The 19,285-nt window shown below is 38.4% G+C and overlaps 1 protein-coding gene across 30 annotated transcripts in view; it reads right to left on the minus strand.

Annotated features, from left to right (window-relative positions):
* Window positions 1–3,308: 3,308 nt before the first annotated feature.
* The window catches only part of mbnl3 (muscleblind-like splicing regulator 3), a 91,036-nt gene continuing 75,059 nt past the window's right edge, over window positions 3,309–19,285 (minus strand). For 8 of the 30 annotated variants that reach the window (XM_021481052.3, XM_021481048.3, XM_009291128.5 and 5 more), the window contains 2 exons: window positions 12,965–13,059; window positions 3,309–7,525 (listed from right to left, as the gene is read on the minus strand). In XM_021481052.3, coding sequence (XP_021336727.1) covers window positions 7,508–7,525; window positions 12,965–13,059 — 113 coding nt within the window. In that variant the 3' untranslated portion in view covers window positions 3,309–7,507. 30 annotated transcript variants of the gene reach the window in all.

The raw sequence follows: 19,285 nt of genomic DNA on the forward strand, positions 1-19,285 counted from the left end.
AAATGTCAAAGTCTAATCATGTTACACTTTGACTCTGTGTGGACGTTAGAAACTATCACCTCTATCAGACATTGGATTTTGGTCACTTTCCAACACAACCTAAAATCAACCAAATATCAACGTAATTCGACCTCGTTATTAGACGTCAAAATAACGTTGGCCGTAGACGCTGGCTAGACATTGAATTTTGGTCACCTGACTTCATAACCTAAATCTAACGTAATATTATTGTCTTATGTTGTGTGCTTGCTGGGTATGGATGTTTCCCAGTACTGGGTTGCAGCGGGAAGGGCATCCGCTGTGTAAAACACAAGTTGGCTGTTCATTCGGCTGTGGCAACCCCTGATGAATAAAGGGACTAAGCTGAAGGAAATGAATGAGTTTACCCAAGAATTAAAATTTCTGTTACTTTACTTCAGCAGAACATTAAAATAAATCTACTGAAATGCTGGTCTTTGTTGATTCAGAATTTGCAAGTCAACAGCGATCAGCAATCTGAGAGTCAGAAAGGCAAAACTAAATTAATATTCTAGACTCTGTCACACTGGAGTCTTGTGACTGGAAATGACTGGTTTGTGCACCAAACGGAACAGTATTTTCAACAACACTGCTTTTAATTCACAGCCTCTGCCTTCAGCTAAAAACCTCATGGGTTCAACTGAAAAACACAGGTTCATCTTGAAGACCTGAGCTGATTAACAGCACATTTTAAATTGTATGCAAATTATCCCTTTAAAACAACTGTATGATGAAGTGTCATGGACTCACCTTGGGTGTCCTTGTGAGCAGTCAAAAGTCAAAACTAATGGTCTTATCTTACCGTACAGTGTTTTGAATAGTTTTGTACAGGTAAGCGAATTAACTTAGGACGTGCTAATTCTTAAATCCAATTATTTGTTTTGTTGTCGTCTCTGTAGAGAAAGAGCACACACAGCAAACACAGCCCAACAATGCCTTTTAAGTGCTTTATTAAAATGTCAACCAAAAAGAACAGAAGTCTAAAGTATGTATATATTCAATACATTTATATATCGCAAAGGGATTGACAAGAAGCACAGTTCTTGAAGCACATACAAGCACGAGAAGCTAAATAGAAAGAGAAGCATTTCATATAAAGAGTCAAAGCATTCAGTTTTATCTTGTCCTACAGTGGGAGAGAGAGGAATCTATTACATATGGCTTTGAAACAATGTAGACATTCTTTGAACGGTTTCACACACACAATAGCATTTACACAGGCATCAGCGCTGGCCACCGAACGTCAGCCGATGGATGCCTTTAAAGGGACGTAACCTCCGCATCAACGAGCGATTTCGTTTGAAACTATACAGCTTTGTACAACATTAATGTGATGCTCCGGTCTCGGTGATTTTTCTACGTTAACACGAACCATTGACGTTAGTGTTCCGGTCACAGGTACTGTATGACGACAGCGTGACTGAATGCAGGGCACAGTTAGGTGGAACTAGGCTAACCTCAATGGCTTTCTTTACAGGACCAGTCCTTTCACATCACACCCAATGTTTAGGCACAGGATAATGGACAGCAGAAGAGTGTTAGTCGATATTCTCTGTCAAGCACAGTGGTACAAGGAGCGTCCCGTGTCTTTGGGACCCTTAGTCTATGCTAGGTCCTAAGTGCTACCTCAGCTTTACAGTCAAAAGGCTGAGGACCATATTCGATTGGTCCAAAGGTGCGTCTATATGCAAGAACCTACAACAGACTCAGTCTCTCCCTCACTATTAGGGCAAGTGCCATGGCAACAAAATTATTGGCTTCCAAAGCAACTGTAGAGCACAGAATGTACAAGTTTTCTTCAACAGAGGGTTGTTTTTATTCTGGTGATTTCACGTGGGATTTTGAAGCAATTTGGATTGAGGATATCCTGTGAGATTTTTCTGCGTTATTTGTTGTTCTTGGTGAATGCACAAGAATGGAAAACGTCCGTCAACAACCAAACCAAACCAAACGGAAAACTGAAATTGGGCATTTTCACTAAGCAGCTTCCCAGCTGTGGTCTGATCCTGAGGTGCCCTCCTGATCTTCCTGTAAGGGAGCAAAGCCGTGTTTTTCACCGCACCCAATGGAATTACACAGAAAACAAAACCGTGAGCCTGAAACTCACACGATGTCGAGGTAAAAGAGAAACAAGTTGGCCATTCTTTGGTTTCTGGACACAATCACACCTCAGGATCAGATGTGAGCAGGTGCAGTGCTCAGCTCAGCTCAGCTCCACGCGCTTTTGTAAGCTATGCAAGACTGCAAAGTCTGATTTGACATCATTATCTCCGCAAAATGCAATATCATGCCATACGATGAGAGCAAACAGAACAGACGACAAATTCCTTGACACCCGGGCAAAACAGCATCTACCTCTTTGACGACGAGCCTTTAAAAGAATAGCTGTTTACCTGTATTCCGAACAATACAGACATTTGATTTGATTCTGCTCTTCTACATATATATTTACTCATCTATGTATATTCAAAATAAATTCTGAATATTTTGACTCAGTTATGTACATAAGTGCAAACAAGGTGAATAACACACATTCGTACACCAATGGGGTGACGAGAGTCACCAGGTCCCAGCACAGCTGGGGTGCAGTCTGGGTGGGCCAGAGGGGAACACAGACTTAAATCAGGGGCTCACTATGGCTGATAACCGTCCCGTTTCTGACATCACAGGGCTGCGTTATTTATAAAAACCCTTTTTTTCCTTTCATTTTTGGAACGCACCATTGTGAATGCTTCGCCAGCCCTTTCTGAACCAAACATGAGACTAGAATGTCTCGTTCCTCTAAATTGAGCCATCAGATTGGTTCAAAAGCTCGGATGCTGCGTACGTAAATATCTGGTTCTCATCTAAAAGTGATCAGCAACCCCAATAGAAAAATAATAATTATTAAAACTGAAATAACGTATGATATCTCCAAAGGGCCTTTGGACATAAAGTATCTCACAAGTCTTTATATATTTATATATATATATACGTGTATATATATCTTTTTTTTTCTTTTTTTTACAAAATAGTCAATCATCTCTTTTTCCAAGACAACTTAGGAACACATTCCCTTTCTGAATAAGTTAACGTTGTACATTATTTCACTTGAAGTGTGAAAAAATTCACAATTAAGATATACAAAGGTAGCCATGTTGTAGTTTTGTTGCCATAGCAACAAGAACTTACTATCATAGGTAACAATGAATCTATCATTGTAATACATACAAATGTGTATATTGATATATAGATATATAGATTACGTTTTTTTTTTAAATCTTAAACCACTAACTGCACAAACTATGATGTAGATTATTCAGATTATTTTAATTTCATGCGATGACAGACTTTACGATGAAAGGTAAGTAACCAAGTAACGCTAATGTTCAAATTGAAACTACCGTTGACAGCTGTGTCAGACAGACTGTAACATGGCTGAAGTGGTGAGAATATAGTTAAAACAAGTACCGTTACAAAGGTCATTAATGTCGCTTGATAAAAACTAGGATGACGATGATGCATTTGTAATACATACACATAGATTATTCTAGCTAACTACTTAATGCAGGTATGCACACTTCTTAAAAAGTGAGTTCTTAAAATGCTAAAGCCCCCGACGAGGCACATCATTTTTTCTTTATCAAGTATTTCGTTAATTCCAGCTGGATTTCAGTTGGAGAAGGCATAATTCTTTATATGAGAGATAGAGAGAGAAAGAGAGAGAGAGAGAGAAAGAGAGAGCTTCTACAACCTTGGCTGGGCAATGGAACTTAATTACAAAACACAATCCAACACATCAATAAACATCATTAGAGATCATCCTAAAGAAATCCACACATTTCTGCCCCAGTATTTCTTAAAACAATCTTAAAACACATGAACATTATACAGAGATGTTTACAATACAGATATTTCAGTTAGAACACAGTATAATATCATCTTGCTCTAGTTTTGTGTACTTTCACACCACCGTTGTATGATATTTCACTTGTGTTTGGGCTAGATAGCGTGTGCTGATCAGCAAAAAAAGTTGATTTATTAACTTTTTTAAAGTCTGGTTATCACATAGGAAAATCTTTATGGCTCTCACTTGGGGTTTTGCTGCAGAAACAACACCTCTATCCCAAAAGAGACAACAGTTAAAAGTAGGGTCTTTGAGATAAGTGACGATAAACTCTCTTATTTTTTTTCGTCTGTTTTTGTACATCAACAGTGGATGGCATTGGGAGGCTTTCACTTCCTTGATATGTTGAGAAAGGTTGTAGTTTCGTTCGAGAGAAATGGTGAGTCAGGCATCCAAAACCTCTCGTGACATTCTCTCTGTCTTAAATGTCACATTCATATGTGCATGTAAAAGGCCCATGAGGGGCGGTAATGTCTTGTAAAATGAAGCTTTGGCTGATGAGGGCCTTTTCTAAGTACCCAGTCTGAAAATAATCAATTTCTTTCTCTTTTTTTTTGTCATTAACTGTAAGGTCTACACGAGAGCCTCCGCTTTCAGCTCACTGTCCAAACGAGTATAATGTCACACGGTCGTCTACGCCCTTGCATTTTAGAGTCTGCCGACTTCTTGAAAATAAGGACACAGTCAGTGATTTAAACCTGTTCACACTCTAAACACGAACACAACAAACATATAGAAACATCTTAAATAGTCCAAACTCAATAAGCCAAGTCAAAACGGGCAAAAGAAACTCCGACACAAGCCTAATGGATTGCAGGCCTCTGTGTATCATCTGTCTAACACACATTTCATGGACAAATTATCAATAATATATTACGTCTATAATCTAATAGAGCTTTTGGTTGGCGAGGACTGGAACTCTATTAGCGTCCACTGATGCAGTAATAAAAACATCTGCTGAAAACCACCCTACTGTCAGCTTGCCCAACTGCAGCACTTCCCTAATGAACGGTAGCGATAACCGAGATGTTTCAAAACAAAGCTTGCTTGACTGGGTTTACATTAGTTGGTTGGGTGGGCTCATTTTGCGATATTGCAATTTAAATCCATCTGGCTTGTGACCTTGGCCTGGCTGCGCAGTCTGAGATCTCTAGTGATTGGCACAGGGTGACCTGTCTGAGAGTCATTGGCACAAAAGCAGTGCACTTGACATGTCTGTGCAGGGGGGCACACATGGTGCTCAATGCAGCAAACTAATTGGAAAGAAGCTGGAAATTTAAGTCTTTCTTCTTGAAAGGGCTTTAAGATTTCTCCTTTAGCATATGCAAGTATCTGAGGGTGTAAACAGCTAAACATGCGATTAGAATTGATTAAGGAATCCGTTTGGCATCTTTGATAAGGGATTTTATAGTACTATGGGATGCACCAAAGATGGCAGAACAAAAAGTGGAGACGAACAGACTGTCACACAGCAGGTGGGGCAGAGCATGGATTTTGGCAGAGACTTTCCAGCCATCAGAAGGGGTTTGTCTACAAGAGACAGACATGGTAATAGGGTGAATCTGCGATTGAATGTTGTGGTACACACCAAAATCGGAACAAGGAACATTACATTTTGCGCAAAGAAAATGAAGCCTTATTTAAATCATTAAATCATCACAACATTTTGAAGTCTGCATGTTTTTAGCTTTGATTTTAATTCGGTGATAATGTTCATCCTCGATGATTTTGCTAGCACAATACAATAATGTATTGTAGTAGTTACATGCACTGCATGGCCAATAGAAAAGTATTTTGGATTTAAAGAAGCAAACACTTAAAAGTCTACTACTGGATTGCAGCCAGGGATCGTGTTTATCGAGATTTTAAATGTAATAAATTCTGACAAACACATATTTGTGAGTTACTATGTCACAGTTAACACTTACATTTGTTACTTAATAGCTGAAATGGGCTTTACCCATAAAAATGATGAATTATTTCAATAGAGATCCAATCATAGACTCTTTTATTGTTGCATACTTAAATCCTTTTTTGTCAGACAGTATATTTCTCGTTGTGAGTATTAAAAATTCATATTATTTTTGTTAAAAATCTGCATAAATTAAAAAAGAACAAGTATAAATACTTGACAAATCACGCTCAGTTAAGTATTGCACATTACAGCTTTGAAAATCAGCATTTGTTTTGCATATTGGTAATGGCGATCTGAGTGCTTAACTGTTATAAGCGAAATATAAGTTACTAGTTCTTTTGAGTTATGAGTTTTAATTAGATTCACCCGATAACCATAGATATGTGCTAATATTCTACAACTTGAGTAAACGTCAATGAATATTGGAAAATCCAGGACATCATACGATCATACGAAATAAAAAGATTATTAAACAAAGTCCAGCTGGAACATAAAAAGTCCAGTTCAAATCTTTCTCGATGTGACATTTTATACATCCAGAAGGCCTGCAATCAGACCTTACATTGAAGTGTGCGTCAACAAGAAGTACTCATATTTAGTCTGCTTAAGGCAGTTCTATTTTTAAAATGGAGGTATGAGTATGTGAACCAATCTTCTGTCTCAATGTGGAGCTTGAAATACGTAGTGAGATACTCCAGGCATGAATATTAACACTTATCTCAGTAGACCAGTTTGTACAGTGGTTAAATGGATAATACTCTTTTATGAGACCAAGGAAAACCAGTCACACACATCTCTAAATAGACAACACGATGATCCTGAAAGGCTACACAGGTATACTTTCCTAGTCTATGATCAAATGTAAGTCAGAAGAATCGTGGGGGAGGGAAAAGACGTCCACACACTTGTAACTCAAAGGCACAAACAACAACATTCTGAAAACCTCTTAACGAAAAACCTATCGGTATCACAAACAGATTATCTTACAAAAAAAAGCATGAATCATTTTCAAATAACCGTTTGTTTTCTACATTTCGAAATGTAAACATGAAATAAAACGTGCCACGTTCATTAATTAGAAGTCAAAGTGAAAGAGATCACCACCACCACCACAACTATGTAAAATATCATTAGCTCTCACACATTCTACAAAGAAAAAAACAAACAAACATTCTGTCTGCTGATGATCTGCATCGGCTCCACCTCTTACCGTACCTCGAATAAGCCGGCGTCTAATGTTCACCTCTGGAGAATTCCTCCTCCTCTTTGAATTGGTTTGCATGTTTTCGTATGGCTGTGAGTTACGAGAGTGCTCCGACCCCTGATTCAGCATCTTCAACGTCTCTTTGCATCCAGATGGCATGCTTCCTTAAACAGTTGTAGGTCCGAGCTTAAGTATTGCCTGTTTGTTTCGAGATCAACTTTGTTGACGTCAAATGAAGTGGGCATCTCTGATATGAGGATGAATGTATTGCCCGTTAAGGACGTACTGATTAGGCACACGTTTGTTGCATTCATTTTTCTGTTATGTTTGGGAGCATGGTGCGTGAGCGATGGGCCTGATTAGGTTGTGGGATTGCGGGAGAGGCTTACTGGATTCAGTGTCATGGGTGCGGCCACCAGGAGTTTAGGAACGGGACAGAAATGGGCCTCCATAGGGACGCACTGGAGGTCGATGGGGTCGGCGCTCAGTACCTCGGCGGCGTCTACTGGAAGACAGGTACAAACACAGCCCACAGATAAGGAGAGGAACCATTTATGGCCAAACATGCAATATGCAAAGTAGTCAGTTTTGATCTCATCTACTCCAACATCAAATCATTTCCAAAATGAGAGAGAGAATTACAAGTGAGTGAATAAATATTGCGACATACTGCGTCGGTTATCTGCAATTCTGTGTGTGTAATTTTGCGAGACGTATTTCAGCATAAAAGCAAGCGAAGCAGGAAATGAGCGCTGACACCTCAGGTCTGCGCCGCATTATTGGTCTATACCTGTACTTTAAAATTAACATTAGATTCTGAACTAGAGCTGAAAAACACTCCAAGCCTTTTGGCAGCTAAGTCAAACCACAATGCTGCTACTTAAGTAATAAATAGGTAAGCAAAGACACCTTCTGCACACTAGAATAACCCTGCTGGATACATAACTGTATATGATTTATCCGTTTCCTCACATTATGTATTTTTAAGGTAACTGTAAGATTAAGACAATAAATGTTAGACAATAAATCAGAAAATCTCTGACTGAAAATAGACACCCACATCATATTGACAGAGAAATGCAGAGGACATATATACCATCTCACTCTAATGTGAGCCACACAGACAACTTGCTCCAAGTGCACATTTCTTAAAACATGGTGAAAGGGGAAGACAATGAACTTGACAACGAGCTTTTGCACTTAAAGAGATGCTTCATTTAAAAAAGAACATTTTACTCACTGATATGTTGTTTCAAACCTGTAAGATTATTTTTCTTTTCACTGCTCATTCCAAATCAATATCACAGAAACAGTTTACAATAAACTTCATCACTGTTCCTTAAAACTAGACTATATGACGTGAATTGCTTTTAAAAGCTGCTAACACCAAGCAAGATAATTCAGGCTACGTTTACACGACAACAACGTAGCAAAAAAAGCAAAAACGATCAGCATTTACAGATATCCACAAGAATGGCCAAAATGCAGGCCAGTATTTAGTGCTGTCACCTTTTTAGTTTACAGTACCTGTATGGAAGTGACACATGCATTTGCTGCTTGTTTAAGATGGCACATTATGATTTTGCCAGGTACAAAGCAATTCTGGATTTACATCTATGTTGATCCTTATTAAAAAATGTAATCTATACCTATTCCCTAACTCTAAACCAAACCATAACTGTAAATTATTCCCAAAATCAGAGGGAAATAATAGTTGGATAACACTCACGTAGATGTGCATAAACCTAACTGTAAACCTAAACTTAACGTAAAAGTTAAATGTATGCCTTAATTCTGATTGGCTGATTGGAATGTTGTTCCATCCAAGAACTTAAGGACTTTAATTTTTAGCTGTTTTCACGGACACGACGATAGTGCCATTTTCAAAATTCAGTTCTAATAAACAATGTTGTTTTGTAAACGAACAGGCAAAAGTTGTCGTGCAAACAGCCCCTAAAACAAGTTATAAGTGCCCCTATTCACCTTATTCTCCGCGGACAAGCGGGCGCAGCCATTTGAATCTTTTTGGCACAAGACGTCTGGTCTCATTCACTTCCATTCATTTTAAGACATTAAAAACAGCTCGTTTCGCTGTTTGATGTAGCAAACTGATATTTCCTGGTTATATTATTCTACTTGGTCTGTATAGTCATGCAAACATTTGTTTGTAGAGCAAGTAGTTTGACCGTTTTTTGCCGTTTATTGTTACGAGTCATTTCTCCTATAGGAGACTGAAACAGAAGTTCTAAGACAATCGCGAAAACAGGCGCACTTCTGCATTTTAGAATAAGGTCAATAGGGTAAATGCTGAGCTAGAATTTATTCCTATACTGATAAATTTCTGGTGAACAGTCAAAGTGACTTTTTCCCATTTTATACGGTTCCTTTTACAGCATTGAGGTTGTAATATAATTAAAATATAATCAGTTTATTAGACTATGGCATTCATTTAGTTGCTCAAGCGTAAAACGAGACGAAAAGCCGTTTACATGCAAACGCCCGTCAGAATCGACAGGCTAGCGCAGAAGCTCCATTGAATATACTGGGGTAAAATAAAAGTTTATATTTTAAAGATATTAAGGGGAAAATGTAATTTAATGCAGTGCTTTAGCATACTTCCGCATAAACCCTATTATGCTCTTTTAAAATGTGTATTTGGAGGTATACCAGCAGGCAAACAATGTCATAAGAGGTTAATATTAGGTTAGATTTAGGTTGTGACATCACGCGACCAAAATTCAATGTCTAGTCAGTGTGTAAGGACAGCATTATTTTGACATCCAATAATGAAGTCAAATGACGTTGATATTTGGTTGATTTTAGGTTGTGTTTGAAAGTGACCAGATCCAACATAGAGCAAACATCTTAATCCAACGTCATATTGACAGAAAATACTGACATTTATTTATCAGGTCTGGCAACCAAAATTCAATGTCTGACAGATGTCATAGTGATAACGTCCACACAACGTCAGTAAAATCATTAAACATTGATGTTTGGTTGATTTTAGGATGTTGGACATTGATGTTGGGTTTAGACGTTAAAAGTGTTTTCATTTCCAAACAAAATTCAACATCCCCGTAACATTGGTCTATCTGACGTCATGTTGACCTCCTGTGCCTGCTGGGCTCTTTCAATAAGTACATGTATCCAAAATAATAATAAAATATTTTCATTTTCTCGTAATATACATTTCATATAAGCGCAAATAAAGTGAGGAAGATTCATTCTTCCTTAACCCCTCCTTTTCATGAGCCAGCTCAGCTCTGATTCGTCAGATGGCCCAGTCTACTGTGATTGGTGTATTGTTTACAGCAGACATTAAAAACTAAATGACAATTACCATTCGAAGTTAATTTCTGGACATTTTCTCAGTCCAAAGTGACTGTACATACTGGAGAACATGAACAATGCTGCTGATTTGATCATATCAGTTCAAGGCTGAGTCTGATAATAAAAAATCAGTACTAGCAGATCAACCATAACCTCCGACACAAGAATGATTAAAGTGGGACTTTTCTCTGTGTATGTTTCTCTGAGTTGTTCTTAGGCCCCGTTTACACTAGTGCGTTTTAGTTTTAAAACGGCGTTTTAGAATGAAAACGATCCGCGTCCACACTCGCATTTACCCAGCGTTTCTGAACTGCTCTCCGTCCACACCAAAACGCTGAAAACGCACATCACGTGACCACACACACACACTTTGGCAATCGCTGGAGCCTGTCTACCCACCCAGATGAGAGCTCTGCTAGTCGGACTTCTCATCAAGCATCTCCCGCTGGATCTAATCTCACTATATTTATTAAACGTGATATTTCATTCATCTTGTTGTCTTTATCTAACGACATATTCCCTGACTTTGGTCATTGGAATCTATTACTTGTTCTCAGGTAATGTGTTTTGGCTGAGCGCAAAGATAAGTTAATGATTAATGTAAGCACGTAGCCTACATTCTGTATATTAACTGATCGCTTGCCTTTATTTCCTATAATGTATAAACTTATTGTATGTTATACTTTTATAATGGCCATTATCGATTATTAAAACTGATATTCAGCAAAAGAGAGGGTATGTTTTGTATTTTCACTGAAATTGAAAGGAGGCAGTGTTGTTATCGGCTCCGTTTTTTTTATAAATATGCACACAGTGAAGATGACGCTCATGCAGCACGACGCCTCAACATTTCTGCTGTCTGTTTAGTTGTTAATATTAAAATAAAAATAGGCAGTTCCTTATATCAAGTTTACATTTTATTGTTGAGAAAGTGAAACAACGTAGCCAAGGTGATGTGAATGAAGTTATAAAGTACACTGTTCCCTGTGAAGATTGACGCGTGTCCTCGGTATGTTTTCCATATCAAACTGAGAAGAAGAGATGCAGCCTTGATCAAACTTGCGAAGTCTGAACTTACACGGAGAAGATTCAGGACTGAACTGTGTGTTAGGCTACTTAATGTTGAGGAAAAGCCCCAATCAGAGAGGCGAATGTCGGCAGCCCCGCCTCCGTTTTCAGATGTCTCCGTCTTTCCCCATCCACACTGAGACGGAGCAGCAGCGTTTTAGAATGAAAACGGCCTCTCCAGCGTTTTCGAAACGCTCCGTTTTCGGCGCTCGAGAACTCCGGCGTAGTGTGGACGGATGGCGTAACCGTAGCAAAACTTAGGCGTTTTCAAACTAAAACGCATTAGTGTAAACGGGGCCTTAAACTGTGCTACATTATTTGACCTGTGTAATTCCTCTACAGCAACATAACAAGAGAACAATAGCCAATCACGTATGGGCAATTAGATGTGTTTAGATTAGTTACAGACTAAAAAAAAACAGATTTGTTGAATGCGAACACTCATTCCTGCTAATTTTCTGATCATAACCAAAGTGCAAATATAATGCAAGATTCATTTTGCAGCTGAATTTGCAGAATTTACATCAGTTGTTTTTTCTGTGGTTTGTCTTTCCACTAAATGCTTCTTCTTAACATATCATTGACAACATGAACAAGCTACACTGTTTGAGAGTCAAAGTAGACGCCAGTTGGTAGTTAATGAAAACCACATGCTAGTATTACGCAAATGTTACGGATCTACATAACTAATTTCAGCAGTTTCTTTTCAGTGACAATAACTTGCAAATCTTTTGCATCCATACACAGCTAAATTATGCACTGTATGAAATGTAATACTGGAAAAAGCACAACAGGCCACTTTTATAACAAATCTAATTCCACAAGAGAATAGGTCTACACTACAATTATAATACTGACATATTGGAGTAATTACATCACCGAAATTAATTTCAGATATTTTTTTTATTTGTTTATATTTTCAGTTACTGGAGGATAAAGCAGCCAATCATAATATATCATCATGCTTTAAAAACCCAGACTATTTTAACATATAAGCTATCCTATAACTTCAAAGACTTGATTATAATCATATAGGACACTTTTTTCTGGAGTATTTTACATATTTAGCTCTTAACGTGGTCACTGTGACCTGCTGCTGTATGGAAAATCTGGCTACTGATTCAACAATAGTATAAGAAAAAACAGTGTTACAGGTTTGGAACAACATGATGGAAATCAATGACAGACATTTCATTTTTAACCGAATCATCCTTTAAATGCAGCCATTTGCTCTCTAACACACACAGTGAAGACACTGAAACAGACAGACAGAGATGTGAACACACACAGACACATGGTGGAACTGGGACATTGTGCTAAAGAGGTAAAAGAGGCACCTCACTGGTCCACAGAGAACTCAAAGACTCAAGGTCAGCCATTTTGGATCAGAAAACACTTTGTTGTCACTCAGATCACACTAGCAGTCCTTCCATTGAGATTTGAAAAAATATATATTTCTGAATTAAAACATTATTGTCTATGGACCAGAGTCGGCAGCTCTACAGCTGTAAAAAGGAGAGGCCAAAATGAAGGGGCAAACCTGGTTGGAGGTGGCTGATTCAGCAAAAGGAACATTGGTGACTGGGGTCGTAGCCGACGAAACAGTGGAAGTGGTGGCACCGTGCATCATGGGAACTTTTTTCAGGCGAGTCAGACAAGAAACAAGGGAAGGGGGAAGGTGGAGGGGAGGAGGAATGTTATGAGTACCATGACCATAATATGCCAGAGGAACAGGCTGAGTCATGGCAACTACGTCTTCATGTACCGCAAAGATGATGTTTTCACTCCAGAAAACATGCAAACTTAAAAACACCTTTTGTTTCATTAGGTTTCAGCTGAGACAGTTTTATCCCACCATGGTTACATTTAGATAAAACTATTGAGCATCCTCTAATGGGCGAAAATCAAAACGTGGCCCTCATCAAAATCACACTCATTTGGGACAGACTGAAATATTTTGATGAGGGCCAGATAATGGATAAACACACACAAGTGGAACAAGCAGAGAATGTAAATATGCAGCTCATTCCAGTTCAGATATCGCCTTAACATAATATGACCCTTTACTTCTTTGGTTTGGTGACCTTGCATTTCAATTTGCAACTTCTTTAAATGGGTCAAAGATGGGTTTCGTGCATCAAAACAAGTCTAAAACACTTATAAATGTATAAGGAAGATGTGCTGTTTAAATTACAGTTGTAAGTTATATGCTATTCCTTCTATGCTAATGAAGGACTACTGAGACATTCCAAGCATGGGACGGGTCCTCCTGGCATGGCAGAGTTCCTCACAGCTTCAGTACACAAGGTTCTGTCCTAGGCCCTCTTCTTTTTAATTTAATACTGTATGCTTCCTTTTAGCAAGATTATTAGTAGTTTTACAGTTATATTTTATCATTGCTAAGCAGATAATGTACAATTATATTTTTCTTTTAGCCCTGAAAGGCTGGACAAACGGTCTCTCTTGCAGGATTGTTTAGTCTCCATTAACAAATGGATGGCCGAAAATGTTCTGCAGTTGAACCACGATAAAACTGAAATGTTAATTTTTGCTTCCCATAGAATCACCCCAATGATCAGGCAAGTTTTTGGGAGTTTGTCATCTTCAAATTGCAGTGACATTAGAAATCTGGGTTTCATCTTTGATAGAGCTCTGTGTTTTAATAGCCATGGTAAGTCTGTTGTTCGTACATGCTTTTTGCATCTGAGCAACATCGCAAAAATCAGAAATATTGTTTCAAAGGAGGAGACGGAGAAGCTTGCCCAGGCCTTTGTCTCTTCGTGGTTGGATTATTATAATGTTCTGTTTACTTGTCTGAATAAATGTTGTGCAGAATGCAGTGATGAGGTTTTTAACCAACACCAGTAGGAAATCGCACATTACTCCTGTGCTTAAGGCACTTCACTGGCTTCTTAATAGTTTTACAGTAAATTTTAAGATTCTGGTCATTAGATATAGAGCTCTGCGTGGGCAAGCACCCCTACATTAAAGATCTTTTACGTAGTCACTCATGTAGCCGGTCTCTGAGGTCTTCTGGCAAAGACCTTTTAGCCATTCCCAGAACTCGTCTTAAGACTAAAGGTGACCATGCCTTCTGTGTTGTGGCCCCAAGGCTCTGGAACTCTCTCCCTATTGCATTGAGAAATCTAGGATCAGTTGATCTTTTAAAGAGAAGTTTATTTATAAACTAATTTCGAGAGGATCACGTGCTTATGATTGTTTGCGGCCGGCCCTGCATTATTCAATTTATGATTCACAGATCAGACGATTCCTAAGCCACTATGAATACTCTAAGTTCCATATAACAGCCATCTGCGTTTTGAAGAATCCTTCCTTCCACCCCTACACCTCCTCCTTTCCTAGATTGGTGGCACGGTGGCCCAGTGGTTACCACTGTTGCCTCACAGCAATTAGTCACTGGTTCTAGTCCTTACCAAGCCAGACAACGTTTCTGTGCAGAGATTACATGCTCTTCCTGTGTTCACGTGGGTTCCACCGGGTTCCCAAGTTCCCTCCCACCGTCTAAAAACATTTAACTTCAGTTAATTGAATAATCTAAATTGGCACCATAGACATGCTCATAGTAAGTAGTTATATCTTAAGAGCAATCACTATCTGTTCATTAGCTACTACAGCAGGGGAGTTCTCAAGATCTACCTGAGCTCAAACTACCCTTTTGCCTTGCAAATGGGAGGAAGCCCCAGGCTCGAGGATCTTATGAGCTCAGGGCTCTATCCCAGAACAGCATCCCAAACAAGCTTTACAATCAATCATCAGCTAAGTGTGAACTCTTGAAAAGTATTTAAAGACACATCTTTTTGGTCAAGCTTTTCATTGACAGTATCAGTGTTTCTGTACTTGATTTTTAACTTGTTTCAATATGTTTTATTTTATTGATGTTTACTTGTTTTCTGGTTTTCTCTTTTTGTAAAGCACTTTGTGACTCAATGTCAGGGAAAGGTGCTATATAAATAAACCTTTACTTTTCTACACAGCTCTGCCATTTGCTTACAGTAACCATGTGCTTTTCACCATACACAATTCATTTTCTTCTGATCTTTTTTCATATAACGTTGTCATGTTTGGTGTTATTTGACAGTTTATAACCAGCATTGTAGTGATGAAATCAACAGAGATGTATATCAATGTTTAATAGATTTACCATTGTTCAGTCATGGCCTTAGGAGAGTATGTTAATGCACGTCTCCCCCACTTTATCTCCTCAACTTTGATGTTCAGCTGGTTTTGGGGGTTGGGTATTTCACTCATGTTTGACCATACTTTGCTCAGGGTATAAGAAGGAAAGGTGACTATTGATTGGGGGAGATTAGCTTTTATTTTGCTTCTCCCGCACACCGGTTTCACTGTCTTTTTTACACAGCAGCTTTTATGTCACAGCTAAGTTTCTCTATAGAGTATGTTAGTTTGTTTCATTCTATTGTCTGTATATTTAAGCATGTAACTTAATAAACAACCATGCCTGCTTTAAGGAGTTGAGATTCTCTTTATCAATGATGATAACAACTTTAATGGAGTCAGATTAATTATAATGGAGTCAGATAAATGATTGATTTAAACACACCATCCTTTAACTGCTTTCTGTTTCCAATTACTGATTCAGAATAGCAGAATAAGCTTCAAGCCTTACACAGTACAACGTGTATTAGTGTCATACATTTTTACAATGATTTACAGAAGACACTCATTGAAATGTCATTCAGAGCAACAATAGCTTTTACTAAACAATCCTGTCAGACATATTTAGGACAAGAATTATTTGATGATATAATACGAACTATGTACATCCAATGGTGCATTGAAGCAAGAAAGAGCTTCATCCAGGAGACATTTAATTTGCAATATCAACCAGTTGGATGTACATGTTGAAGCTTATTTCTTGCAAAATAGGGATTTGAGACAAAAATGAAGTATTAACCCATTAAACGCATTGCTTCTGTGAAGAAAGCAGCTAGCAAAACTAGAGGCACATTTTGTACTGCTTTTTACATAGGGAGAAAAAAACCAACTGATTTTAGATGATCTTGCAATCCATTACAAAACAATTGTCCTGGTAAGATTATACGAACTACATAGCATTACATTACTATTAATGCAAACATCATCCTTTTTCATTTACAAAATAATTTCTTGACTTTATTTTTTACGTAAGTATAGGCACAGCAGGTGGAACCTAATTGTTTTGAGGCTTCATTCCCATCTATTGAATTTAACCTGTATAAAAACAGCTTGTTATGCTGCTTAGTGGTGCAAACTGGCCTTTCCGTCTTGTCGCCTATCCAAGTTTTAGGAATAACAAATAATAACTTGACTTCTAGTTGATCATTTGGTATCAGAAGTGGCTTATATGAAAGGCAAAGGCCTCTAGATTACGCTTACTTTACCAAAACAAAATATGATCATGCCTTGATTTTGAATTATTTAATTAGGACAGTAATGTCTAACTTTGCTTAGACAAAAGTCTTACTTAACAGAAATAAGAAGTCATGGTGCAGTGGAAAAAAAAAAGAGTTAAAATTGTGTATGACTCCTATGAGCTTGGACGACTGCATCCATACATCTCTCAAAAAACCTATTAATAAAGTCAACTGTAATGACAAAGAAAGCATTCTTGCAGGACTCCCACAGTTCATCAAGACTCTTTAGATTCATCTTCAACGCCTCCTCCTTCATCTTACCCCAGACATGCTCAATAATGTTCATGTCTGATGACTGGGCTGGACAATCCTGGAGCACCTTGACCTTCTTTGCTTTTAGGAACTTTGATGTGGAGGCTGAAGTATGAGAAGGAGCGCTATCCTGCTGAAGAATTTACCTTCTCCTGTGGTTTGTAATGTGATGGGCAGCACAAATGTCTTGATACATCAAGCTCTTGATGTTGCCATCCACTCTGCAGATCTCTCGCATGCCCCCATACTAAATTTAACCCCAAACCATGATTTTTCCTTCACCAAACTTAACTGATTTCTGTGAGAATCTTGGGTCCATGCTGGTTCCAATAGGTCTTCTTCAGTATTTGTGATGATTGAGATGCAGTTTAACAGATGATTCATCAAAGAAATCTACCTTCTGCAACTTTTCCAAATGATCAACTAGAAGTCGTCTTTTTTTTGCTCTTACAACTGGGATAGACGACAAGACTTTTGTCAGGTAGTGTATTTGTGCGTATTGTCTTAAACTTGTTTGTAGAGGAAGTAGTTTGACCCTTTATTGCTGTTATTCCTACTCATTTCCCGCATAGGCAAGTGAATCACAAGTTCTAAAACAATAATAGAAAAGAGCTTACTTCCGCGTTACAGAATAAGCTCAATGACTTCAATAAAGTCCTAAGATGGCAACAGTTGCGCTTGTATGAAACAGGAAAAAAGCAAGTCTGTGTAACCTGGATGACAGCACACAACACACAGAACTGAGTAGAAATACACAATTTATCTGCATTAACTAATAAAAGATTATTTTTGTCTTTATTAAGACCAGATGATGGCATCTGGTATCTCAGATGATTTTGAGAAAATAAAAAAAATGTTTCCTTGCAGTTTCTTTGTTTTATGCCAAGTTTTAAAAAAAAAAATGTTGTCCAGGTGTTTTTTCTGCCTTTTGTTTTGGTAATCACACAACTTTTTATATCAGGTTATCAGCTTCCAAATTTAAAAGGTTATGGGTTATCAGGCACAAACTTCATATTGTTGCAGCCTTAGATTTGTTTTTAATCCTTTGCTTGCCTCTTCAAAGAAAAAACAATTCCTTGCAAGCGTATAGCACAGACTTCAATGTTCAGGATGAGCCTGAGTTATCAGTTTGTACTGGAGGTTATCAGGGGATAACAAACTGCTGGATGGTGCAACTGACTGAAATGGGATTTTAAATCTTTATATTTTCTCAATCTTTCAACCCACTAGGCTGTACACATTTGTTAGAAAGAACATTTTAAATATTTAACATACACTCAACGGCCACTTTATTAGGTACACCTTACTAGTACAGGGTTGGACCCCCTTTTGCCTTCAGAACCGCCGTAATCCTTTGTGGTATAGATTCAACAAGGTACTAAACATATTCGTCAGAGATTTTGGTCCATATTGACATGATAGCATCACGCAGTTGCTGCAGACTTGTCGGCTGCACATCCATGATGCAAATCTCCCGTTCCACCACATACCTAACGTGCTCTATTGGATTGAGATCTGGTGAATGTGGATTCCATTTGAGTACAGTGAACTCATTGTCATGTTCAAGAAACAAGTCTGAGTTGATTGTTGCTTTATTACATGGCGTGTTATCCTACTGAAAGTAGCCATCAGAAGATGGGTACACTATGGTCATAAAGGGATAAACATGGTCAGCAACATTACTCAGGCTGTGGTGTTGACACAATGCTCAATTTGTAATGTGTCTCCACATATAAATAGCCCCACAGCATCACACCACCACCACCAACCTGAATCATTGATCCAAGGCAGGATAGATCCTTGCTTTCATGTTGTTGACAAATTCTAACCCTACCATTAGGATGTTGCAGCAGAAATTGAGACTCACCAGACCAGGCAATGTTTTTCCAATCTTCTATTGTCTAATTTTGATGAGCCTGTGTGAATTGTAGCCTCAGTTTCCTGTTCTTAGCTGACATGAGTGGCGCCCGGTGTGGTCTTCTGCTGTTGTAGACCATCCGCTTCATGGTTCGACATGTTGTTCGTTCAGATATGCTCATCTGCATACCTCAGTTGTAACAAGTTGTTATTTGAGTTACTGCTGCCTTTCTATCAGCTTGAACCAGTCTGGCCATTCTCCTCTGACCTGAACAAGGCATTTGCGCCCGCAGAACTGCCGCCCACTGAATATTTTC

This window comes from Danio rerio, chromosome 14, assembly GCF_049306965.1.
Source record: "Danio rerio strain Tuebingen ecotype United States chromosome 14, GRCz12tu, whole genome shotgun sequence".
Taxonomy (NCBI): Eukaryota; Metazoa; Chordata; class Actinopteri; order Cypriniformes; family Danionidae; genus Danio; species Danio rerio.